This window comes from Octodon degus, unplaced genomic scaffold (assembly GCF_000260255.1).
Source record: "Octodon degus isolate 3935 unplaced genomic scaffold, OctDeg1.0 scaffold00118, whole genome shotgun sequence".
NCBI classification, from domain to species: Eukaryota; Metazoa; Chordata; class Mammalia; order Rodentia; family Octodontidae; genus Octodon; species Octodon degus.
This window is the reverse complement of record NW_004524694.1, coordinates 1,976,804-2,003,957: the sequence shown is the minus strand read 5'-3', so window position 1 is coordinate 2,003,957 and position 27,154 is coordinate 1,976,804. Positions and strand designations below refer to the sequence as shown.

Genomic DNA, 27,154 nt, shown 5'->3' with positions numbered 1-27,154 from the left:
GCTGGCGCAGGGTAGCAGGAAGCTCTCTGCACACTCCGAGGAAAAAAATTTTAAAGGTGCAAAAACTTCCTCTTCCTCCTACTATAACTTAAACATGATTTTACACAGTATTTGTTATTTTTCCCATTACTGTAAGTAGAATGGAGAGCCTAACAAATAACCTCGAACACAATAGATATCAAGAAAATACACGAATATATTCTTTAGTCTGAAGTAGATCTTTTCATCAAATAACAAGCTTAAAACAGGGCCAGACAAATAGCTCAGCAGATTAAAGCACCTGCACGCAGGCACAGGGGTCAGGGGTTAAATCCCTGGGAATGCTATGCTGGCCCCACCCTGGGGCATAGTGATGAGCACCTATAATCCTAGCTCTTGAGAGGCTGTAAACAGGCGGATCACTGGAGTCTGATCTAGTAGTGAGACCCTGAACACCCTGTAGAGCTTTCCCTTAAATAAACACACACACACACACACACACACACACACACACGAAAAAGCTCAAAACAAAAAGTACCGTCAGAACCCTAAATTTGTAATAACTGAAATGTGACAGTGGTAAAAACAGCAGGTTTCCAAATAAACTTCTTCAGGTGAAACTAGGAAATGTACGTTATGTTGAGAATCGAAGCAGATGCTAAAATGAAAACAGTCACCAAGTTTTCTTCTGATAACGAAATATTACAGAGTAGACAAAATTTCTCAATAATTTCTTACCTACTCGCCATATTCCACTCAAGAGCTGGATTTTGAGAATTCCTTTCACTCTCTGTTAGCACCCCTCCTGCTGCACTTTCTTTCTCTGGTTTTAGTTGATCCCACTGAGCAGTACCAATGTTGATGGACTGCAGATCTATTTGGTATTGTCTATCTTCAATTTCTGATCCAGGATCTCGAAGAATTCCCAAATTCATTGCTCTCCTGTAAAGGAAGTGAAAAAAGGTAACCTGATCAACATTCTACGTTAATTTTGCTCTAATATAGTATCATAAGTTGTTTTTGTTTTTCAGAACTGGAGGTTGAAGCCAAGGTCTTTGAGCTGAGCTATATTTTTTATGATTTATTTGAGAAAGTGTCCAATTAACTTGTTAAATTGCCCAAACTGGGCTCAATCTGGCAATTCACATGCCTCAGCCTCCTAGACCACTGGGATTACAGATATGTGCCATCATGCTCCTTCTGCGGGAAGGAGAAGGAAAAAAAAATCATTTGTTTTGATTACTAATTAATTATGTGAGTTGATTACATCTGCAAGTATTAGATTATAATATATTTTATATAATCTAAAACTTAACTTCTATACTGTAATAACTTTTTACATAATTCCCAGCATTGCACTTTCTAAATACTTATACATGTATGACTTCAACTCTTGACATTCTTTCAGGTTCTCCTATGTTCATTTTTACCAAAGAGAAAAAAATCAGTTAAAAGACAGTCAAGGTGCAAAGCTCATATGTGACAAAACTACAATCTACATTCATGTGTTCCCATGCCCGCCCAAAGCCCCTTTCTGTGGCAATCACCTGCATTCCTCAGAACTGTCTACATTGCTAGGAGATGTGATGATCTATACTTGGGGGGTTTTGTCTCGAATACTTTATGAAAAATAGTTAATCTGAATAGGCTTGTCCCAGGAAGGCAGTTGAGGACAGGGAAGGCAAAGGTAGAAGAAAATTCTCTTGGAATGATTTCAACTTCAAGAATTTTCCCTGATCAGCTCAGAATGGAACGAGAAGGTCATAGCAAAATTTACAACCCATACATGATAGTACACTAAGGCAGCCTTAGTGAGACACAATACGAATGTCAGATGGAAAACACAGAGCCTTAAAGACTCTGAAAACAGTAGGTTGGCAGAAATGAAGTATTAGTATTTAGAAAGTTAAAAAAGCACCCTGGAAGTACAATAAAAATTGTTGTTAGAACCATGTAGAACTATAAGTGAGAATAGAATTACTTAAATATGAAACTCAAGAAGATTAAAATCAGCTGAAGTAATAGTGAACTGAGAGATCTAAAAAAAATCTGAATGCAATTTAAAGAAATATAAATACAAGAGGATTAAGATATATGAAGAATAGAAAAAAATCTTAAAAAGCGTTTAACTGAATTCTCAAGGAAATAATGCACTAAATGGTAAGAAGGTATAATAATACCTCAAGATAATATCTCAAATATTTCTCAAATATTAAAAAATGAAAAATGTGAGATGAGATATCACAAAGAATCCCAAATAAAATAAAAATAAAAAAACTGGCAAATACATGGAAAGCCTAAACAAAAATCCTTAAAAAAGTAATAATGAGGTCCAAATTGAGAGAAAAAAGGAGTAAAAATAAGATAGTGGACAATAACAATATATAAATTAGAGAGCTAGCTAACTGACATAAAATGTTCCTGTATTTTTGTCAGGAAAGGAAAAGGTTCTAATTAAATAACACTTAGGTGCACATGTAAAAAGTTATGTACACATACTAAAACAGCCTCTAAAATAATAGATGTGGAACACAGTTTTAGTGTTGAACAGAAAATATATAATAAACTACAAATAATCCAAGCATCATAATAATTAAGATAAATATAAATGACCTGAAATCTCTGCATTAAAAATTAGATTTAAAAATTTGCAGTTATATTCTAGGTTTTTTTAATGAGACGTAGCTAAAACTTTAGAATATAGAAAATTTGAGTTAAGAGCTATAAAATTATGAACTGGATAAATAGTTGAGCAAAGAAAGCTGACTGTGCCATTAGGTAATATCATCATTAAATAGAGTTACTACCAGAAGACAAAAGATTCAATACAAACAGAAGTTAAAACATTATGTTCTGGCAGTGTAGTTCAGTGGTAGACTGCTTACCTACTCTGCTCAAGACCCTGTGCTTGATTTCCACCACAGGAAAAAAAAGACAATTCTACATTTATTTGTAAAAACAATCTCAAAACATTAAGACAAAACCTGACAGTTCTACAAAAGGAAGAAATTTATCATTTACAGTAGAAAATGTAACCCATTTTCTCTCAGCAAGGGATAAAGCTCTCTCAGCAAGGGATAAAGTAGACAAAAAATAGAAAACTGGAGAAAAAAACCCTAACTTTGATGTCAGAGACATTAATAGAACAAGTGTCTGCCCTCTGGAGGACGTACAGTTTTCTCAAACACATAGGAACAATTATAAAAACTGACCATCTGTTAGGCTATAAAACAAGTCACAACATATTGTAGTGAATTAATATCATATATATTATATCCTAAATTAAGCTATTTTATTAAAGAAGAAATCTTTAAAATGCTTCAAGTTTGGAAATTTAAAAACATACTTCTAAATTAATCACTGGCCAAAATATAATAAACATTTTTAAAAAATGTTTGGTACTAAGGTTATGATATGAAGTTAAAATGGCACACTGTGGGCAATTTGTTTGAAATACTAGTCTTAGCAGATTAAAAAAAAAAAAAAAAAAACCCAAAATCTAAGAGCAAGTTGAATGTGCTGGCACTTGGATAGAGGAGGTGGGAAGATCACTCAGAGTGGGAGGCCACCTTGGGTAAACAGTGAGTTCAAGACCAGCCTGAACCACATAGTGAGATTCAGTCTCAAAAAACAAAAGCAAAATATCATAAAGGATGCATACAGTAAAAATAAGAGAAGGGAACAAAAGCAGAAACTAATGAAATTTTAAAAGATACAACAAAGCCAAAAATAGAGACATCTCCAGCATTTAAGGGAAAACAAAAAAAAAGCTCCAAACAAATATAAAAGTCTACATTAACTATATTTGTAATGTAGGCTGCTGAATTAGATAGAAATATTATAGGAAGTGAGACAAGGCTAGGCCCTCAAAAACAATATGGAAGACAAGGTGACTCTGCAACATTGGAAGAGACAGACACTCCAGTTTTGGGCCAATACAAAGTAACAAATACCTCAATACAAAGTAACAAATGCAGCTACACACTTCCCTAGGAATGGCATCATGGATTGATATTCTAAGTAAGTATCAATCACCTTGAAAGAGCTCAAATGAGTCACTAACCCAACTCACAACAGGAAAAGACCCTGTGCCCTATTCATGCCCACTTGCTATGTTACTGGATTCCTCATTTGGTACTGGATTTAATTAATTTTACTGGGGCAATGGTGCTTAAAGTCAAGGTTAACTATAGTTTTGTCCTACCTCATGTTCACCTAAACAAGTTCCCAAAGTCTCCACCACCATAGACTTGCCTCATCACATGGTTTTACTCTAAAAAAGTCCCTGGATGAGCCAGCTGCCCAGGGGACAACCCACTGGGCCCCCCTTCTGTCCCTCTCAGACAGAAGCTTTCTTTCCTCCAATAAATATTCTGCTCTTAACCTCTGTTTGTTCCTAAAATTCATTCTTTAGTTTTAGAGAACATGAACTCGTTCCAGGTACCGTTCAGATTGGGAGTTTCATTCCCCTATATCAGTAATTCAAGTGAGTACAATGCTGTGAAGATTAGGCATATAATAGGAGGCTACTACGAAGATTCATACAGATAAAGATTTATACTATAATTTATTTTAGAAAAAAAATCTTTCCTGATCTTCAGTGTCCCTACAAATTATTCTTAATACATTTCACCACAGGATTAATATAAAGGCTGCCTACTTTTTTGTTTGATCAAAAATAACATTACGTTTTCTTTTCCAGTTTTATTTCTATATAAAAGTGTCCCTAGTTAAAAAGCTACAGCTGGGTGCAGTGACACATGCTTATAGTTGCCACCAAGGGAAACTTAGAAAGGGCCTGTCTCAAAATAAATAAATGAAAAATAGAAGTTAAAGATTCAGCTATGTAGCTCACTACAAAGGCCCTTTGTAGTGTTTCCAGTACTGAAAACCAAAGTCCAAAAATGTAACACCTTGACAATATAAAACTGCTGTTAACAGGGTAAGTGGTGGAAAAGAACAAAGCTTCCCTAAATTCCTAGCCTCAGGTCTATCAAAACTATGCTTCCTCAAATCAGCCCTTTCTGCAAGGAGCTAACTTGCACTCATTCTACAGCAGTCACTGGCTATTGTCTGTCAGATCTTATGATAGGCCTTAGGGCAGTGGTGGGTGAACTTACTGCATGCGTGTCATAGCAGGTTGTTTGTATCACTGAAAGCTTAAAAGGGTTCACTGGTATATTTTTTGCCCTCATTTGGCATACAGTCTATAGAATTTAGAAGCAATAATAAAAGAAATAATACTACAGAAGACTAAATATAATGTGTAAGTATATCACAGAAGAAAGAAAAAGGCAGTGGTCAAATGAGTTTCAAAAGTTCAGTTCTCTCATTTCAAACACTAAAGTATCTCAGGTAGGGCAACAACAGGTTCAAAACCCCAAAGGTATGACAGTAACACATTCAGAGACAAGTAAGAGGCCCTGAATGGGACAGAGGTAGGAGAAGAAGTAATGCCATAATGCAATGGGTACTTGGAGCCAAAGACAAGTCTTTATAAAATCTTAGAAAGTTTATAAAGTTTAGGAGACTGGCACTAGGCCCAGTCTTTGGGAATAAAAAATATGTGGCCCAGAAATTCACTTGCCTTGCAAACTGGCCATTTACTCTGCCAAATGTCAGAAATTACGTGTAAAACAGTAGTCCAGGGCAAAAAGAAACCTGAGTTTCTCCCTCAGTTATGACACAGAAGTTGTCACATCATAAAAACTTCAATACATGTTAGGAAAAAAAAATCCTATTTTGACCCTTTCATCAGCTTTTGAATAAAATGTTAAATTGAAGTGAAATGACTAGAAAGTGACAAAAAAAGAGTAAGATGAATAAAACACAAACTTAAGACTCAGAAAAACAAAAACAAACCAAGTAGAAACAATACTCAAACTTAATAAAGCAAAATTCACTGCATATTTTATAATTTAATCTGTTTTGTTAGTTAAAAAAAAAGAATTCAAAAGCAGTGATAGTACACAATAAACTTACTTTCTAGGCTAAAAAAATTTTACAGCGGAAAATATAGACCAACTTAAAACATTCTGGTATTTTTTAAAAAACATACTATCTTTAAGAATTTCTTAGCCTATGAGTGCAAAACCAGAAAATTTCAATGTGTTCCCTCTGATAACTCAAGTTTTCAAATTAAAAATTTTAATTTACATTATGAATTCAAAAGTTAGGCCACTTGAATGATTAGTTTTATTTATTAATATAATATGTATATAAACTATACAAGTTGATTTTTCTGTAATAAAAATATACAATTTACCAAAAAAAAAAGTATATCCTTTTTTTCATGATCACCATGCCTTGTTTTCAGTATTAACGTAGTTTGAGAAAACATGCTGTGCTGGTTTACTTCGTTTTTCTGAAAAGCACTTGAAGATTTTGATATCAGATTTTCCTTGTGTTTTCTTAATGATCTTTAAAGCCAACTTCACTTATTAAAATATGGAATATTCAAAGCACTTAGGGGGCTGGGGAGATGGCTCAGTAGAATAAGTGCTTCCCTGGCAAGCACAAGGGCCTGAGTTCAATCTCCGGTTCCACCAAAAAAAAAAAAAAAAAAAAAGCACTTAGCTTTTTTTCACCAATACTAAATTTAGAAATCATATTCAACATGGTTTCAAATATGTACATTACATTTTTTAAGCACTATTACAATAAGAAGTCTTTTGAAAAAAATTTCACAACTCATGGTACCCTAGAAAAGGATACATACATAAATGTTTATAGACATAAGATTTTAAAATAAGTTAATTTTCTCAAAAGCTAAAACTCATTTTACAATTTACAGCTTTTAAAACATTTCCTTCAAGAGAAAGTTCATGTAAAATAAAAAGATCTGGAAGAGTAAACTATTATCTGATTATAAATGCCAAAATTGAAATATCATATGCAAGAAAGCGTTGACTTAGTGAACTAAGTTTTTACAGCAGAAGAAAAACATTGCAGAATTCTTAAAGAATACCAGTAGAGTGATATTTTACTAGAGAACTTATCACAAGAAATTAATTTTAAGTTAGTGAGAACCTAATGACTAATATTAACAATGTCTGGATACAATGCTAATACCTTACATTAAAAAGACCTATATTATTGTTTCATTTCCTAATTACATTTTTCTTAGAAATGTTTGCTACCATAAATGGACATCAAATTTTCTTGTCTCAAATTAAAATACTCCAAAAAGTTCTATGAACTTCGCTCTCTTTCTTCAGCCTTTAAAACCTTTTAGCAATTCAAATCACCAAAGATGCCTATAATTTCCCTACCCTTAACACAAAAACTGCTTTATTGGCTGACATGTAGGAGTTATAATTGTAATTGCTTTGCCCTTCCGAAAGTCTTCTCTCATATCATTTGAACCATTCAGCAGGTGGTGTAGGAGGATAAGCTAAAGTCTGCAATAGTTGGTCAATAATGTAATCATAAGGAACCAAAGAAGACTTTAAGTGTATAACAGGAAACATAGCTTTAATGTTTTCCTTTTAAAATTGATTTAGTCTGGGTCAGGCCTTTTGAATGTTTACATAAGAAACAGTTCATGCTGAACCATTTAGGGCTCACTGCTGAATAGGCACATCTCAGGAATTCACTGTAAAGAAGTAAAATTCAGTCACATAGCTAAATTAAGATCTATACTATGTTAAACAAGGCAGAAAACAACAATGCAGAGGTGAAATTTTATGTCATGATTAAATGTCTACATACTTATTACCAAGTATGTATCAGTAGTTTTGAAAGTAAGTATGGGAGAGGATAAAATAATTGTCAGGCTAAAGCCTATGTTGAGTGTTACCATAGTGACTTGCTGTAGGATTCTTATGTTCACGTTGCAGAACATGAGTTCAGCGCTCCTTATCACCCAAGCAGCTTGTTAAAATGTTGTACCAGTGGTCTAGATTATCTGATTCAGCAGGGTTCAGGAATACACACTGTCTCTTTCCTTTTATCCAACCAACATTCCTACCAATTATAGTGATACTTAAAGCACCACATCTCTTCAACTTGTAACATATTTACCTTAGCTATCTAACCTGAGAAGAACAGGACAGGACCAGCAAAATCTATGCCTATTATATTTACAAAACAGAAATTTGTATTTGTCTTGCCTCCTTCATGGAGTTAGAGGAAACATCTTTTCTCTTCTTCAAGGTTAAGGTCTCTGTTAATTTTCTCCACAATGGAAAGCTTGATTCCTGAATCCTGGTGAATCAGAAAATCTAGACCACTGGTACAACATTTTAACAAGCTGCTTGGGTGACAAGCAGCACTGTCTTTTATTCTTCTCACTCTCATATACAAAGTACTTAGACAAAGGTTAGCATGCAGAAGGCTTTTTATAATAGTTGAAGGAATAACAAACATTCTTTACTACTGTCACTTCATTGGAGATTTGTTGGATCAGTTTTTCTTTTTCTCTCCTGCATCTTCTGTCTTTCTGGCTAAAGACATGTTCAAGTTAGTCTTACACAAGAGAGACACTTTGAGGGTCTGCATTCCTCCTGAGTTACTGCCATTCCTTCCCTCATGTGCCCTTGACAACAGGATCGTATGTTTGAGTATTTTAATTTATTCACAAATTATTTTCTCTTCCGACCAATAATAACCAGGTGTCGTTCCTATAAGTCCTCTGAAACTTTCCTAGAAAAGGTCCCCAACTGATTTTCTCATTACTACATTCAAGAGGCAATTTTCAGCCATTAATTCAGTGGACATTTTGGACACAAGACAATCAAAATGGCAGTATAAAATACTGGTAAAGAGTAGAGACTGAAACTTTATCCTGCTTGGATCCATAATGCAAGCTCTTTGCCTAGATGCCTTGGGCAAAATGAAATTATAATATTGGGGGGGGGCAGATGGCTCAGTGGAATAAGTGCTTCCCTGGCAAGTACAAAGGCCTGAGTTCAATCCCTGGTTCCACCAAAAAAAAAAAAAAAAGAAAGAAATTGTAATACTTCATTTTACCATTCTAAAAAGTTAAGTTACTGAAGGAATTAAATGAGTTAATGCATGCAAAAGAGTATCTAACACTGAAGGAATTAATCAATATGTATTAGAAATTATTATTTTCATGATTTTTCTAATTAAAAATAATTTCCCTTACGAGTTTATGTGCCATCATAATTCTTCAGCCATCTCTCCTTACTATCCAATTTAGACTCTTTTTAGCTATTTTGCCCTTTAATATTAATGTTTCCTACAACTCCGACTGCAGTTTTCTTTTTATGTAATTGTGTGTAGCATGGTTAGTTCACAAATGGCAGTACATATACTTCTCAGTTTTAATTTCAATGAAGGAAACAGGAGAAGTAAGAGATAGACATCCATTTTCTGGTCCAATTAATACAGTGAAGAAAGATAACACACCTGTAAGACAGTTCACTGCTGTTTAGGATTTCATGGACAAACTGGATGCAAAATAATACTTTATTAAGGATATGAATTTTAAAATAGTCACGGTTCTAATTCTAGTCATACAATTTTTCAATCACATATCCTTAGGGATACATGAATAGTACTATATAACTGAATTTCACGTTTCCACCAAAAGAAGATAACGATATCTATACTACACAGGTTTCTTTTGGGATTAAATGTGGTAATATTTAATTAATATCTGAAGTAAATAATAAATGATGACTACCTACTGTAATAAATAAGCTGGATTTCCTGCTTTGGGGCTGAATCTACAGAATAGATATTTACTTTCACTATAAAATCCAAAGAAAACTAATGACAGTCACCAGGAAAAACAGAGGGGATTTAAATAATTTTATGAGTTGAAAACATTATATAAGGAAATGATTTTTCTATATATGGAGTCCAAGTGCTAAATTAACACTAAAACATTTATCATATATTTCAAATTACCAAAAAAGCATGTAAAGGAGAAAAAAGAGATTGTATCTAATTATTAACTTGTTCTCTAAGAATATGATTCCTATGTGCCGAAAATTAAAACTAACTTTGGATTTAAAAACTTTGGCAGTCTCTGGGAAGCCTGCAAGATTCTGGTAAGCTCAGACCTTCCTTAGCTCACAAGGTGCAGGCATAGAGCTTCTGCTGGTGCAAGTCTAAACTTTTAAGAACATAGGAGAATGCTGAGTGGCCTGCTGGATGTAGAAGAGCTGAGATGTGTGGACCCAGGACCAGAAGGCATGGAGTTTTCCAAGCATCATTGAAGAACTTTGGCAGACTCTGGGAGCCTGTGGGACTCTGGTAAACTCTGACCTTCCTTAGCCTCCAACAATGAGGTGTGGAATTTCTGCTGGTACCTCTCCAAACTTTTAAGAACTCAAGGGCTGGTCAAATAGCTCAGTGTACTAAAACGCCTGCTTAAGCAGAGCACAGCAGCCAGGGTTTGATCCCCAGCATGTTGTTCCCCAGCCTGGGGTGCATTAATCAGGTGATTGAGACTGGGAGTGGTGGCACGCGTCTGTAATCTCAGTACTTGAGAAGCTGAAAACAGGATCACTATGAGTCCCATCTACGTAGTGAGACCCTGGAGATCATGTCCTAAATACATTTAAAAAAAAAAAAAAAGATCTCAGGAGAACTCTGAGTGGCCCTTGGGATGCAGGAGAGCTGAGATCTGTGGGCCCACCTCGAGCAGGTGCAGAGCTTTCCTGGAGCTATTAAAGAACTGTGGAGGACTATGGACAGCCTGCAGGACTCTATGTGGGTGTTTACTGGGAGCTTCCTAAATGGCAAAAGGGAATCTCAATCTTCTAGTCCATCCAGATCAAATCCAGGAGATAAACACATACAAGAAGTTGAAAATCACACACATGAAATCTCTGAAATAATACCAACTGTAGTAAAGAAACAAGTCCATCAGGCTATAGAACAGAAACAATCTCTCAGATGCAAAAAGAAATGACAACAATCAAAAAAGATATTCTCAGCCCTGCTAAGAAAACATATATAGAAAAATACAGGAGAACACAAAAATGATGGAAACACTGAATGAATAATACTGGAAATAATTAAAATACATGAAAAGATTCAAACAGGTATCTAGGATATTAAGAACTCAATCAAGAGCTGGCAAAATCACTTGAATGAAACTGAAGATAGACTTGCAGACCTCAAAGTGTTACAGCTAACGAACTTGGAATAGATCTCTTAAAACTAGCAAGGAACCAGGAAATAATTCAGCAGCTATAAAGTGATGAAAACAAAAACAATATAAGAATAAACTCCTAGCCAACCTAATTTAAAAAGAAGAAAAGGAAATTTAAAAAAAAAAAAGCCAAAATCATGCAAAAGGAATGAAAAGGGTGAAATCACTAGTGATCCTATAGAAATTCACAAGATCATCAATACTTCTTTCCACAATCTTTACTCTCACATAATGGACTGTTTCCAAGATCCATAAGAAATGCCAAAGCAGAGTCAAGAAGATATATAAACTCTCAATAACCAAATAACAAGACATTGAAGGGGCCAGGGATATAGTTCAGTAGAATAAGTGCTTGCCTGGCAAGCACAAAGGCCTGAGTTCAATCCCCAGTTCTACAAAAGAAAGAAAAAGAAAAAGAAAGAAAGAAAGAAAAAGAAATTGAATACATAATAGAAAAAAAGCAAAAACTATTAACAAAGAAAAACCCATGTCCTGATGAAATCACAGCAGAATTCTATAAGAAATTTAGAGAAGATTTAATACCAACTATCTCAAACTCTTCAATGAAATTGAAAAGAAAGTGATTCCCCCAAATTCAACGCTGGAGGCCAAGTATTATTCTGATTCCAAAACCAGAGAAAGATCCTACTATAAAAGAGAACCAGGGCCGGGGAGATGGCTCAGTAGGATAAGCACTTCCCTGGCAAGCACAAGGGCCTGAGTTCAATCCTGGTTCCGCAAAAAAAAAAAAAAAAAAAGAACCACAGGCCAATATCTTTAATGAATATAGATGCAAAAATCCTCATTAAATACTAGCAAACAGAATGCAACAAAATATCAAGGAGATAACACATCATGATTAATTGGGATTCATTCCAGGAATGCAGGTATGGTTCACTATACATAAATCCATACATATAATACACTACATCAATAGAACCAAGAACACAATCCACAAGATCATCTCAATAGATACAGAATAAGCTTTTGACAAAGTCCAACAGTCACTCCTTATAAAAGCCCTGAAGAGAAACTGAATAGACAGTCTATATCTCAACCTGATAAAAGTCATCTAAAGAAACCGATAGCCAACATCATATTAAAAGGGCAAAAACTAAAGGCCTTCACTTTAAAATCAGGAATAAAACAAGGATGTCCACTGTCTCCACTGCTATTCAAAGCAGTTCTGGAAATATTAGCCCGAGCAATTAGACAAAAGAGAAAAAATGCATAAGGTTTGGAAAAAAATAAGTGAAATATCTTCATCTGCAGATGACATGATACTCTACATAGATGACCCCAAGAACTCCATCAAGAGTCATGTAGATTTAATCAGAAAATTCAGCAACATACCAACATACAAAGTAAACACTGAAAAATTAGTAGCATTTCTGTGCACAAACAATGAATGTACAGAGTAAAAAATTAAGGAAACTACACTTTTCACAATAACATTCAAAACAATGGAATGCTTAGAAATCAATCTCACAAAGAACATAAAATATTTATTCAGTGAAAATTATAGCATTCTGACAAAAGAGACTGAATAGGATTTGAGAAAATGGAAAAATACTCTATGCTCCTGGATAGGAAGAACCAACATTGAGAAAATGGCCAAACTCCCAAAATTTTTGTACAGATCCAATACAATTCTGATTAAAATACCATTAGAATACCTCACAGAGCTAGAAAAACATTCTTCAAAATCATTTAGAACCAGAAGAGCCAAAATATCAAAAGCAATTCTGAAAACAAAGGAAAGGGAGGAGTTAACCCAATCTCTCACTTGAAATTATACTAAAAAGCTACTGTGAAAAAATAAACATGGTATTGGCACAGAGAAAGAACTGAGGATCAGTGGAACAGATTACAAGATACAGATGGAAATACAAACACACTGAATCACCTCATCTTTGATATAGGGGCCTAACAGGCTCACTGGAAGAAACATAGCCTATTTAATAAATAGTGTTGGAAAAACTGGCTTTCCAGATACCAAAGGATAAAACTAGACACATGCATGTCACCATGCACAAACCTACAGTCAAAATGGATCAAAGATTTAAATATTGAAACAGAAACACTACATTTTCTGGAAGTAAATGTAAGTAGAAATCTTAAAGACAGGGGCATTTAGAGAGTTCATGAACAAAAACCAAAGTGCATGGGAAATACATCAATAATCAACAACTGGGATCTCATGTTTTTGAAAAGTTTCTTCACTTCAAAGCAAATCTCCAACAAAGTAAAAAGAAAACGCACAGAGTGGAAAAAAATTATAGCCAACTATCCCTCCAACAAAGGCCTTCTACCTAGAACATAAAAAGATTTAAAAATTAGGCTGCCCAAATTTAAAGACCCAATCCAAAAATGGGCATCCAAGATGAATATACGCTTCTTAGAGGAAGAAATACAAATGGCAAGTAAGTACATGAAAAAATGTTCAACACCATTGGTCATTTGAGAAATGTAAATTATAACAACAATGAAATTCCATCTCACTCCAGAAAGAATGGCTAAGATTAAGGAGTTAGCCAATAACAAATGCTGGAGAGGCTGTGGAGAAAAAGGAACCCTTCTCCACTGTGCAGACTGGTACAATCACTACGGAAATCAGTGTGGAGATTCCTTCAAATGGTAGGATTCAATGTCCCAATCAAGCCAGTTCTTCCCCCCTGAGTACCTTTCCAGATGAACTGAAAACCTCATACCACAGCAATATGTGTGCACCCATATTTATAGCAGCACAATTTACCATAGCTAAATCCTGCAAACAACCCAGATGCCCATCAACTGAAGAATGGATAGAGAAGATGTGGTATTTTTACCAAATGGAGTATTATTCAGCTATAAAATGGGATAAATTTGAGTCTTCTATTGGTAAATGAATGCAACTAGAGAACATACTCTTAACATCATACTGTCTTAGTGTGAAAACCTGAAAGAGAAAAATGGAATCTGAAGGACAAAACAGACAATGGAAAAGGGAATGAACTTATTTAAAAGGAAAGCGTTGCCGAGTTGAGGAGAAGGACAGGAGAGTGAGTGGAGGAAAGAGATTTATCTATGTATGTAAGCAGGATGATTTGGACAACTGTACTGTGCATTTCTGCTGGTCTATGGAAAGAAGCAGTCAATGCTTTGTTTCGTCTCCTTTTTCAATTATTTGTACTTTTTCTCTTCTTAATTTCTTTCTTTCTTTCTTTTTTTTGCTTTCTTCTTCCAAATTTCATGCATATATCTGGTAATATGAAAACTGGCTGGAAGACAATACTATGTATTACAACAAATACTGTGAAATTAATATTACTTTAAGTGAAAATCAGTATTGCTTGTCAATTTTTGCTTTCATTCTAATTTGTACTCTTTTTAAAAAATTAAAAAAATCTTTAAATATAAACCTTTAACGAAGTAACAACATTATATTAATAAATGGTTTGTGGTGGAGCAATAAAATATAATTGCTATACAAATATTATATGGTTTATATATATAAACAGAGTAATGATGAAAGGATAGCAGTACATACCAACACTTTTCATTTGAGAACTAAATTATAGATAACTTCATTAAGGTTGTTACCTCTTTATGTTTGTAGGCCCTCAAAATATTTTTACTGGCAAATGAGAATGTGAAATTTTACAATTTATTTTCAAGAAAACATGAGCTTTTAAAGTACTATTTTTTTAGCTTACAGTCACAAACTTAACCAATAAATCTTTATTTGCTCATTAATATAGTAAGGTGATTATAATAGCCTCAATGATTTAGGGAAGTATGCAGAATACAACATAGTAAATGCAAAAAGCATATCATACTACCTTAAGAATTGAGGCGCCGGGGAGATGGCTCAGTAGGATAAGCGCTTGACAAGCAAACGCAAGGCTCTGAGTTCAATCCCCGGTTCCAAAAAAAAAAAAAAAAAAAAAAAGAATTGAGGCAACATAAAAACAATAAAACAGTATACACTTGGCAGATTTTAAGAACAAAATATTGGCTACAAAAATTTAATCCTTATTATTTGTGCTTTTACACCATGATCCTCCAAACTTAAGGTAAACAATCTTGTAATAGAAAAGTTGATCAACATCAAAGATAAACATTTAAAATATTAAAATGTAGCTGAACTACAAATTTAGGGCATTAGTAAAAATCCAGAGAAAAGGAAATTTGTAGACACAAATTTGTAGACACAAAAAAGCAAAAAGTCTTTTTTTTTTTGGTCTCTCAAAAGGAATATAAAAGAAATCAAATTATATAACATTTAATATTATTTGTCTACAATGTAATATTATCTTCAAGTCTAAAAATTTAGTATGGAGGGTAGCATGTGAAAAACAGCTAACAAGTATTTCCCAAGAAAACCAGGACATGAAAATGATGTGTGTGGGGTGGTATTCTTTACATGTTAGCATGTGAGGTGAGACTAATACATTGAAAACAAACTTTCAATTTCATTTGTTTTCACTACCAAACAATTCTTAAAAATGTAACTGTAGAAATAAACATACCCTTTTTATTTTAAAGTACAAAAAGAAGACAGAGGGGAAGCATCATTGCACTTAATTCTAGCTATCTTTTTATCACCAAGTTCTCTAACTGCATTTATTCATCATACATAATTGTGTATCAATACTTTCTTTGGCAAATACTGAAACAATCTACTAGTTACATTTTGTGTGGATTAGTGAAATCACATCTGTATTAAATCACATATAATTCTTCAATATTAATATGTTTTGAGTTGAACACATTGCAAACTGATACAAAAATGCAGAAAATTACCGTTCTTTTTTTCATTTGCTGATTGTGGTGTTATTGGGGATTGAACCTATGGTCTTCACACTGAGTTTGATCCCTATTACTTTTTGTTTCATTCTGACAAGGTCTCAATTGCCCATCCTGGGCTTGACTTTGTGATCTTACTACCTTAGTCTTTCAGAGTGCCAGGATTATAGGCATGTACTACCATGTTTAGCTACTTGTTTAAAAGGTGAATTTCAAAAATATAGCTCAGTGTTAGATAGTGTGCATGGTATGTACAAGACCCTAAATTTAATCCTCAATACCATACCAAACAAAAGAAAACAACAAATAAAGCAGATTAAGGTCAACTGACCATGTATAAATTAACAGTGAAAGATAACTTAAAAAAAAAAAAAACTAGTGACTAACATGATAAAAATCAATATAGATGCTACAATGGTACACAAAAAATAAAAATTATGAGTTCTTGTTTATAATTAAATGTGCCATGTATTTCTTTCCTTTGGGAATACGATGCTTAAAAATAATTAAACTAGGGGGCCGGGAAGATGGCTCAGTGGAATAAGCGCTTCCCTGGCAAGTGCAAGGGCCTGAGTTCAATTCCCGGTTCCACCCAAAAAATAAAAAAAATAAAAAAATTTAAAAAAAAATAATAATAAAACTAAAATACTTTAAGTATAATGACAAAGATGGCTAAACTATGCTCTTTGAAGGTAAATGATTTTTATTATCAATGTAACTGTACCTAGCAAACACCTAGAAAATGGCAAGCATTCATAAGTTAAAGAGAAAGAAAGAAGGGGAAATTTATATATATATATATATGTATATATATATATATGTATGTATATATATGTATATATATACATATATATGAATATAAGCTAATTGTACTATTAATTTCTGTTGGTTTATTGATTTTTTTTCACGGAACCTGCTGAGCTATCTCCCCAGCCCCGCTGTTGGTTTATTGAAAACAACACTTAATGCTTAAATTTTTATCGACCTATTTTACATGCTTATAACTTGGTAATCTGAACACCCACTTTGAAGATTATATACTATATAACAACCATTGTTGAATTCCTATCAACTTGTTTTTTAAAATTCTGTTTCATTTCTAATTTTCTCAATTATTTTCTTTCTCCTGAGAAAAATCTAAAACAAGAAATAAATAACATGATGAAGCTGATTCAACAATATGAAAGAAAGATAATTCATTTTTCTTATAGATCATTGGCAGGCAGTACAAACTTATTTATTCAAAGTAGTATATTAATGATATATCTTGCACCAGCTCTGAGAGACAAAACACAAATTCTGAAAACTTCTAAATAAATACTCATGTTAGGCTAAAAGATTAAACTGGTTCATCACACAAAATAAAGCATACATACACAACCTAATACACAATACATATTCCATTTAAAACTGCCACTGTCTAATTTTCAAAGGCTGGATGATGGGTGAACTAATGATATCAGACTAAAAATAAAATATAAAATGATCCTAAAACAAATATATAGAGAGGTACAGGAAAAATGAATATAAAAGGATATATTATTGCATATTTTAAACTGACTAAATATTTAAAAGATCCTAAAATTTAAGATAGTATCTAAAGCTTTAAAGACAGAATGGATATAAGATTTTCACTTTCTTTCCACTTTTTACAACTACAATTACAGTTTTACAAATTAGAAATACACTTTAAAAAACTAAGAAATATTTGTAAATGAAAAGAACTTGGAGATTACATAATCATAGGTAACTATCTTTGACAATTTGGTTACAAGTATTCAGGCTATTTTCCATTCACATAGCAACATGTAAATAAATGAGATCGTATTATACTTGCCATTTTAAAAACTCTTATATTCAGTTACCAAATACCTAAATACCATTTCATGGCAATTAAAAGGTTCAGATATTATTCTTTATAATGGCTTCTTAGAATTTCACTGCCTGGATATTATTATAGTAACCAATCTTCTATAACTGGGCATTAAGATTGTTATCAAGTCTTTACTATTACATATAATCAGCCTTTGTTGCTCATTTATGTTTTTAAAAACCAACCTAAACTTACAGCAGTTTAGTACCTTCCTGATTTTGAATATATGATCTAAGAATAATAAAGATCTGCATCAGACATACTTTGTTTCATTAAAGATATATAATAGCAGTAATTCTTTCAACTATTATTGCCTGTTATATTCAAACATCCAGGAAAACTACACTGGTGTTTCCAACTTCAACTTCATAAACCCACAGAAGACTGAGGGAAGAAAATACTGACTTAAATCCCAGTTTTGCAAAGAAATCTGAGGAAACCTAAGGGGCATGTATCTATAGTAATGTTAGTACTGGCAGTCCCTAACACTGAAACATCTCTTTCATAAGAATCACAATCACTAAGATGATCATATGAAAAAGGACAAATAAATATTTTAATGAAAATGAGAGGCAGTTATTTAAAAGAAAATATTACCCTTAATTACAACTGTGCTGCTAGGTATAGTTAATGATCTTAAATATTAAGAAGAGGTGAACTTTAATGATCTGGACCACACCACGGTCACAATTCGTAGCAGAACACTGATCATCATATTAAAACCACCAAACACATGAAATGAATTAGAGTACATCACACATCAAACACTTTGGTCTGGTGCTTCCTTCCTCTAACCCTACTGCAGGAAATGCTCTATATATCCTTTGAGGTGATCAGACACATTTAAAAGTAGTCCCTTGTTTTAAAAAAATTCACTTGAATACTGCAATTTTCTCTCAAAAGGAGAGCAACCTCTGCTCAGCACTGTTGTACTACCTTTCATTTGCAGCACAAAAGTGGAGCTCCATTGGTAAGGTACTGTACTGCTTAACGTAATTTCTTCCTTGAAGGTAAGTATAGAGAATATACTGGAAAAATTTTTTCACATTATATATGACATCTGGCAGACTGACCCATAAATGTTATAGATTTTTATTGTACATGTATGTACATAAAGCTAAATATTATAAGTAAATATGTTTTAATCTTGAATATTATGAATCAGTTTTTCACTAGAATATGTTTATAGAATATATAGAATATACTTTAAAAATTTTAACTTATGACCATACTTTTAACCTGCACAGTATCTAAATGATTCTAGTCTACCACTGATTTTTCAGCCTTTTTAGGCTGCTAAATTTCTAAGGACATATTTTCTAAAATAAATATTTGAATCATGGTGGAAAAATATAGAGATGCAAAGAGAAGGATAACTTTCTCAGGGAAATACCTGCAATAAATTTTTAAAAAAAGATGAAGACATACTTGTTCTATTGTTTTACTTTCAATGTAAATATGTTACATTTATAGAATAATTTGACAATTCACCAGAGTGGCTAGATATTACAGATGTTTTCTGTATAATTTAATTATAATTGTTCTGTCACTTAATGAACAAAGTCAGAAAAATTCTATAACCTATGCATGGTATTTTTTCCTTATTTTTTGGAAAACTTCATGTTTAGTGGTACTATACCTCAGTTTTATCAGGTGTATTTTAAAATTACCTGGAAATACTGAGGTTATGTTTCACTAAGCATAAGCTTCGTGGCTTTTATTCACAGGTTCAGTGACTGGGAGAGTGTTCAATGCCAAAGACATGCTGTCCACAGTGTGTTTGATAAGCTGACATAGGACAGGGATTCCTTTCACTGTTGTGTCAAGTTTATCAAACCCATACCTGGATGAGTCAATGCTTTTAAAGGAAAATGGCAACTCAGAATACAGAGCAATGTTTCTGTGAGAGAACCTATGTATATTATAATGTATAAACATCATGTACATATGCATATAACATTTTTAAGTAACAGTGGCAACAAACACAATTGACAGAAATTGGACTCAAAAATTCATGTTACAGTCATATTTATTAAGGTTTACACTAGAAACTTAATGAATGGAATATTTCTTTTCCTTGTACAGTAATCTCTTAAGAGATTTACATGGGAAAATCACAGTTGGTAAATATTTGATGTTAACTTATGACCACCAAAAAGTTAGAAGTTTTGCTTTAATTTTAAATAAAATCATTTATATTTTAAATGTATTATTGGATATTGGCCTACAAATGATGTTAAGTATATTATAAATGACAAATTATGTTGAGGTAAGTTTCACAATTTAAAAATTAATATTTTTAACTTACATCCAAAGTAATCTTTAGTTATAGCAGTCAGAAAATTGGTTGTTTGGCATAAGAAGTACGATTTTGTAGGACACAAAAATGTTTTTGGGGTGCTGCGTTGTGTTAATGCGGCAATATACATATGCAAAAATTAATCATATACAAATCACTAATATATTTTCCTGCATCTAAGGTATAACTTCAATAAAAAGATGAAAGAAGTACAAAACAAAAAATGCTTATAATTTTTACCTACTTTTACCATCACATTTGTATTTTTCACAACATTGATATTTCATTATCAGTGCGAAATGTTTTTTTCTGGTCAGCAAAAGCCTTTTTCTTTTCTTTCTTTCTTTTTTTTTTTTGTGGAAGCAGGGATTGAACTCAGGCCCTTGTGCTTGCCAGGGAAGTGCTTATTCTACTGACCCATGTCCCAGGCCCCAGCAAAAGCATTTTAAATTCTGGAACAATTTGCTTTTGACACAGAATATGCAAAGCCTCCAAAGAAAAGATAAAGATTTCTAGTGCATAAAAAGGCACATGATAGTGTTTATTCAAGGATCATAATCCCGCTGTGTGAAACCTATAAAATGTGAGATAAAGATCAACATGTGTATTATATTATTTAAATTGATTTATTATTTTAATTGGCTTTAAAAGTAATAATTATTGCTCTCTAGCAAAAAATGCAAGGAAAGTTTTGTTAACAGTCTTTTACCTTACTAGCAGTTAGCAAAGGCTCTTACAGGCTGCATATAGGTATTTTTATTAACCTACATATTAAATGAATCCAGATTGCTTGTTTCCTAATTTTCTTTCTGATCACTTTATTTTTTGCTGCTGTTAGTGATAAGAGCCAGTTGGTGGGAAGTAAACAGTAATCAACAAAAGATAAAATGAATCTTGATCAAATTGGAACTGCAAGGCAATTATATAAATTTTATTATTTTTAGTTTTTATTTTTTAAAGAGAACATCCTTAAATTCAAAGCTTTTTAAAATTTTTTAGAACTTTCCATCCATCCCTCCATCATGTTGAATTCTTTTAGTTTAACAATTTACACAATATGAATGAGTAACTACAGGAGTATACGTGCAAGTTACTTTTTTTCCTTTTTTTAATTTTATTGAGAAAAAAATAGCAATAAGACAGTTTAAAAAACCAATTAGGACAGTTTCTATAATTAATACATTGCATATTGTTGTTTCATAGTGTTTATTCATAGTACAAGATGCAGGCATGATATCCTGTCTAAACACTATTAGTACAAATCTTTCTTCTCATTGAATTAAGACATAGAAGCTGTATATCTATCCTATTTTTTTCCATAATTTTATTGATAAACAAATAGCAATAAGACAGTTTCAAATCAAATCGCTAGGACAGTTTCAATAATTAACACATTGCATACATTCTTCTTAGTGGTTAATTGCTGTACAAGATGCGGACTTAAGATTCTATTTACAAACACCATTAGAACAAATCATTCTATTCACTAAGAGAATGTAACTATATATCTATCCTAACCACTTTGAATACACAGATACAAAATGGACATTCATCTGTATATCCTTTTTTTGTTAAGTTCCATTATTTGAATATTATAGGTGTGTAAACTCAGCAAAATATTCTAAAAGAGTCCAGTAGCCCATAATAGCATTGGGTCTTCTGTTTCACTGGTAATTTCAGAAATTGTTGACCTGAGTCCCCCACAGCTCAACATAACAGCATGGCTTTCCTTCCTATATTTCGTCTTCGTACTTTTCTACTGGATGGTTAAGACCAAAGTAAAGCAGGACCTATGCAACAAGAGTTGTAGCTTTTGGGTCTGAGAAGCAAGTTACTCTTTATAATACTCAATCACTGTTATTTTTGGAAAAAGCCTTATTTTTCCTTTATATCAGATACCTAGAGTTGTCTTACAAGTCAGTAATTATAGTGAACTATCATTATATTTCAGATACTTTGTTGATTTTACATTTTTATTGTTCTTTTTTAAATTTAAAGGTATACTATACTTTCTTTCACTTGTCTTTAAGTTCTGAAATATTTAGTTAACAAATTCACATACTTTTATTACCTCAATGAAAGCACATAATCAAGAATTGATATACGGTATTACATGTCAAATGTACTGAGTAGAATGAAAATGTATTTCAAAGAAGTATACAATAATTTTCCAATATGAACTGTTATAATGAGAATATAAATACACTATTATTCTGTAGCTTATTTCCAATGTATACTTCTAGAGGGAAATATGTCAATTAAAAGGATAAAATACATTTTAAAAATTCCATAATTTATGACAATAGAACCTACACTCATTTCCAACATTTCTATTGAGGTAGGTTTTGGCAACAAACAGGAACAGATTCATGAAACTTACGTTATGCTACAGGAAGCCACAAAAGATGCAGTTACTCTGGAGAGGCCAAATGTAAATCCAAACCCTTCAACTAGATCAGCTGAAGGACATAACAAGAGCTACAACTCTGCCAATAATATTTTAAAACAAAGGTTATAGACAATTTACTTTATCTATTATCCCAATTTCTCAGACTTGCTAAAAGACAGTTGAAAGCAACACTAAACATTATACAGCTTTAAGGTCATAATGTCCCTAGATATGAAACATAAGTTGCCAAAAACTAACACCATGGTTATTTTGAGAACCATTTTATAAGAAAATTAGGAAGAAATTAAAGGTTGGGAGAAGGGAGAAGAACATAGTTTTGTGGGATTTGCACAATTTAATCTTAGCATCATATGTGCAAACTATAGCTGACTGTTAAAGTACATGATAATCTAGGTTTCAGGAAAAAGCATACAAATATATAAAACAAAAATCTAACTTGAGCTGCATACATTATGTATAAAAATATATTCTAATGCTCTGACAAAAAATAATTTTTTAAATAAACATAATTTGTTTATACACATGCATAACTATTCATGGTTTTAAGCTTTGCTATGGAAGTATCAGAATTTCAACTATGAAATTATGTTATTCATATGCTTTACTTCTCAAAAATATATTTGTAATAAATTCAGTGAATCTCTAACATGAATTTCACTAATCACATTGATCGAGTGTTCTTTTATATTGGAAATGTTGATTCCAAAGTCAGGATCATCATTACAAAATGTGCCAAGTACATATAACAGAAGAAATAAAATTAGAAGTTAAAAACTGTCAGATTTTTATGTATATTATAGCTGAGTCATCTGTAAATGTTCTTAACTTAGATAGCATGGAAGTTCAAGTTTTATTTATTTTAATTCTTGAACAAGATAGTTAATTTAAGAGTTTTAGTAAATTATCTTTTTAAAAATCTCAGAAATTTGATTATATATCCAAGCCAGTAAAAAACTAAGATGTATTTTATAGTGGTTTATAAAAAACTGTGCCAAATTTAATAAAATAGCAAAGTTTTCGATTGCAAAAAAATCCATTGTTTTGCATTGAACTTTTATTCAAGTATCAGTCATGAAGTGGATTTCTGTAATGCAACTTTCTTAGTAACTACATAATATTAAGAGACTTTCTCACACTTCATTTGACTCATGCTGTCACATCAGGCTCAAGGAGATAAACACAACTTTTAATCTTGTAAAAGTTGTCCACAAAAATTAATAAACAGATGGGAAAAAGTCCTGTTTTTACCTAAAAGAGTTCTACTATAAGAAGTGATTTAAAAGTGCAGAGTGAACCAGCTATAACATCTTTTATAGTTCTTTCAAGGTGAAATTATATAGATTAAGCTACCATAGAAGTGTTCATGTGTCAGAAGTCTCACCGTTAGATGATGTTTTTAAGATGTCTGCCAAAATCACTATGGATTTTCATAACGTACATGTAGATTATTTTTTCAAGAGAATGAAATTCTCTATGGAACAAAAATGAACCTCAATATCAGATTCAAGTCTATTAAATAGTAAATGTATCAAAAAGGATTAGTGGAGTATGCAAAAAATCATTCAAAAATATAGCAATTGACAAAGTTTTAAAAGAGCTGTGGAATAAATTAGTCACAGATAAAATACCATAAGGGACATTAGAAGACCCAAAAAGATTAATGGCATGAACAGAACGTTTATGAAGAACTTGAAAAATGTCCAATAATAAGAAAGATATATCTTTCTCAAAGCATGAAAGCTAAACTTTCTAATTTAACGGAACTTAACAAAAAAAAAGGGGGGATACAGATGAATGTCCATTTTTATCTGTGTATTCAAAGTGGTTAGGATAGATATATAGTTACATTCTCTTGGTGAATAGAGGGATTTGTTCTAATAGTGTTTGTAAATGGGATATCTTGTACAGCAATTAACCACTGGGAAGAAATGTATGCAATGTGTTAATTATTGAAACTGTCCTACCAATTTGGTTTGAAACCGTCTCATTGCTATTTGTTTATAAATATAATTATGAAAAAATAAATAAACTTTCTAATTAAGGATATTATGAAAGGAAAAGTTTTAAGTATTTTAAAATTCTGGGGGCCGGGTAGATGGCTCAGTAGGATAAGCGACTGACTGGCAAACACAAGGATCTGAGTTCAATCCCTGGTTCTGGAAAAAAAAAAAAATTCTTTTACCAATTATTTATACTTTCTTTCCAAGTATTTTGTTAAAAATCACTAATATTTAAAAATTGTCCAATAGGAGGAATTAAAATTTTTGTAAAATTTTAGACAATATGAAAATGTCACGATATTGGCAATATATAATCTTAAATGCCTTTAATCCAGTAATACTGTTGACACGTGTAGCTTGAACACAACAAATTCTCAACTGCACAAGATAAGCAGGGAGAAAAAAGCACAAATTTCTATGAACCTTTCTAACATAGTTACCCAATATTGATATCATTTTGGCATAGAAAATTATGTGTAAGCAAATACTGTCTGAAGTATTAAAATCATAGTTATTTCAATATATTTAAAATTTATGAGTATGAGAATTCAAGGCTAAGAACAATGTAAATTTTAACATCTCTTTTTCTTCATAATTGAGACAGAACTAGACAAATAAACAACTTTGCTAAAGTAACAAAAAGAATTAAAAGGATTTATGTTTTTTACTGGGCATAGTGACACAGGCTTGCAATCCCAGCACTTGGGAGGCCGAGGCAGGAGGACTGCTGTTAGCCTGAACTACATATCAAGACCCTGTCTCTAAAGAAGAAAGTATTTGTTTTACAATGATTTGAAAAATATAATATGAAGTAAGAATCACAAGATATAAACCAGCTAAATCTGTGTTACTGTTTGTATCTTTAATGACTCACTTCACAACTCATGAAAGATGTAAGGAAAAGTTCGATGACAAAACTATTAGCTAAGGACCTCCTTCCATCCCTCTCTTTCTCTTTCTTTCAGTTCCAGGACAGTAGAAAGCGTGTATGACTAAGAGTTTAAGAGCTTTCACTATGAATTACAGCTCTAAGGCTATATTAGGTCTTCTATTCCAGCTGAGAAAACATTAAAGCTCATCCCAGAAAAACGGACTAAATGGCAAGACCCCACTGCCCCAGCCTACTCCAGTAATCTTAGATGACAAGAATGTTAGGGAGAAAAAACCCTAATATCTAAATAATAAAAAGCAAAAATAATAAAACGTGAATGTGAAAATTAAAAAAAATCAAGTTTCAAACTTAATGTGACACATTGGCTATTATAAGGTAGTCTGTCTTTACAAGAAAGCCTGATACAGGCAGCAGGTTATAGGATTAAAGAGCACAGGTAATAGGAAGTGATAGTCCTAGTTTTGTCACTTATTTTATGTATATCTTTAATGAAAATACTCGTTCATTAGAATACACACTTCCAAGAAAGTAGAGACATTTTTTTCTAGCTCAATTATGGACAGTAGATATCCAATGAATAATTATTAAGTGAAATAAATAATATTTTTATTATTTTAAAAATCATTTATTTACTTATTTATTTTATTTGGTATATGGTCTTGCCAAACAGCTTGGACTTATACTGATCCTCCTGTCTCAGCCTCCTCTGCCCTGGGATTACAGGTATGTGCCACCATGCCCGGTTTTGGTGGCTGGCACAGAGTGCCTGGAGATCCATAGCCAGCATGGCATGTGATACCGGGTATCAAGTATATGTCTTGCACTTGTCAGGCAGGGGCTTACATCACTGAGCTATGTCCCCAGCGCCTGAATAAATTTTTAAAATTTGAAAGATCTTTATTCTGTTGAGCTGCAATTAGTGTCACGGTGACATCTATAGATTTAATGACTTCAAGTCTGTAGTTAGTTTCAGAAGGAATGAAACTAGTATGATACATGATAGGCAGAAACATTTGAAGAATGATGTCATGTCACCTAGGAGTTTTTCTTCACCAAATTTGAGACCTTTGATTATGTTAGGCCTTTTATTGCACTGTCAAAGATAAAACAATTTTTTAATGATTGTGCTTTAGAGGGGTTTTTTTCTTAAGAATCAAACATTCAAAATTGTTAAAGATAAAAACTTCTCCATCAGACTATTTACTACCTTAGGCTTTGCATCGTCCCTTGAACCAATATGGTTATATTTCTTTTTCTTCTGCTAGCCTCCTCCCTAAACTCATCAGGAAGTAGTATCTCTCTAATTTTTCAGCAATCTGACCAGTAATGGCTGGCTATATTTATTTTACATTTTTTGATTGGGCTGAAGATAAGGTAGTGTGTTTGTGTGAGTTGCCAATTTGTAACTTGATTTTGGAAAAGCCTCAGGATAATGTTTCTTTTGTTCTATTTCTTGTAATTTATACCTATTAAATATTTTGACAGTACCTAACCCACTTAACAGTTTGTTCTGCTTTTTAAATTTTTTTTTCCTCTCTATGCTTCAGTCTGGATAATTTCTATTCTATTGTCTCCATCTGTAGTAATGCTCTCCAGCAAGTCTTTACTTTCAGAATAAAAAATTGTGTCTTTTTTTTTTTTTTTTTTTGTGATACTGGGGATCGAACTCAGGTTCTTGTGCTTGCCAGGGAAGTGCTTATTCTACTGAGCCATCTCCCTGGCCCTTGTTTGTGTTTCTGAAAGTCCTCAATTTAAACATTTTTCTTAAAATTTTAAGAACAAATT

General features: G+C 32.6%; 1 protein-coding gene across 1 annotated transcript in view; it reads right to left on the bottom strand.

Moving 5' to 3' along the window:
* Nucleotides 1–27,154, bottom strand: part of Vps13b (vacuolar protein sorting 13 homolog B) — an 881,657-nt gene that overhangs the window by 368,017 nt on the left and 486,486 nt on the right. Inside the window, 1 exon segment of the mRNA XM_023699943.1 lies at nt 718–921. Within this exon segment, the coding sequence (XP_023555711.1) occupies nt 718–921 (204 nt within the window).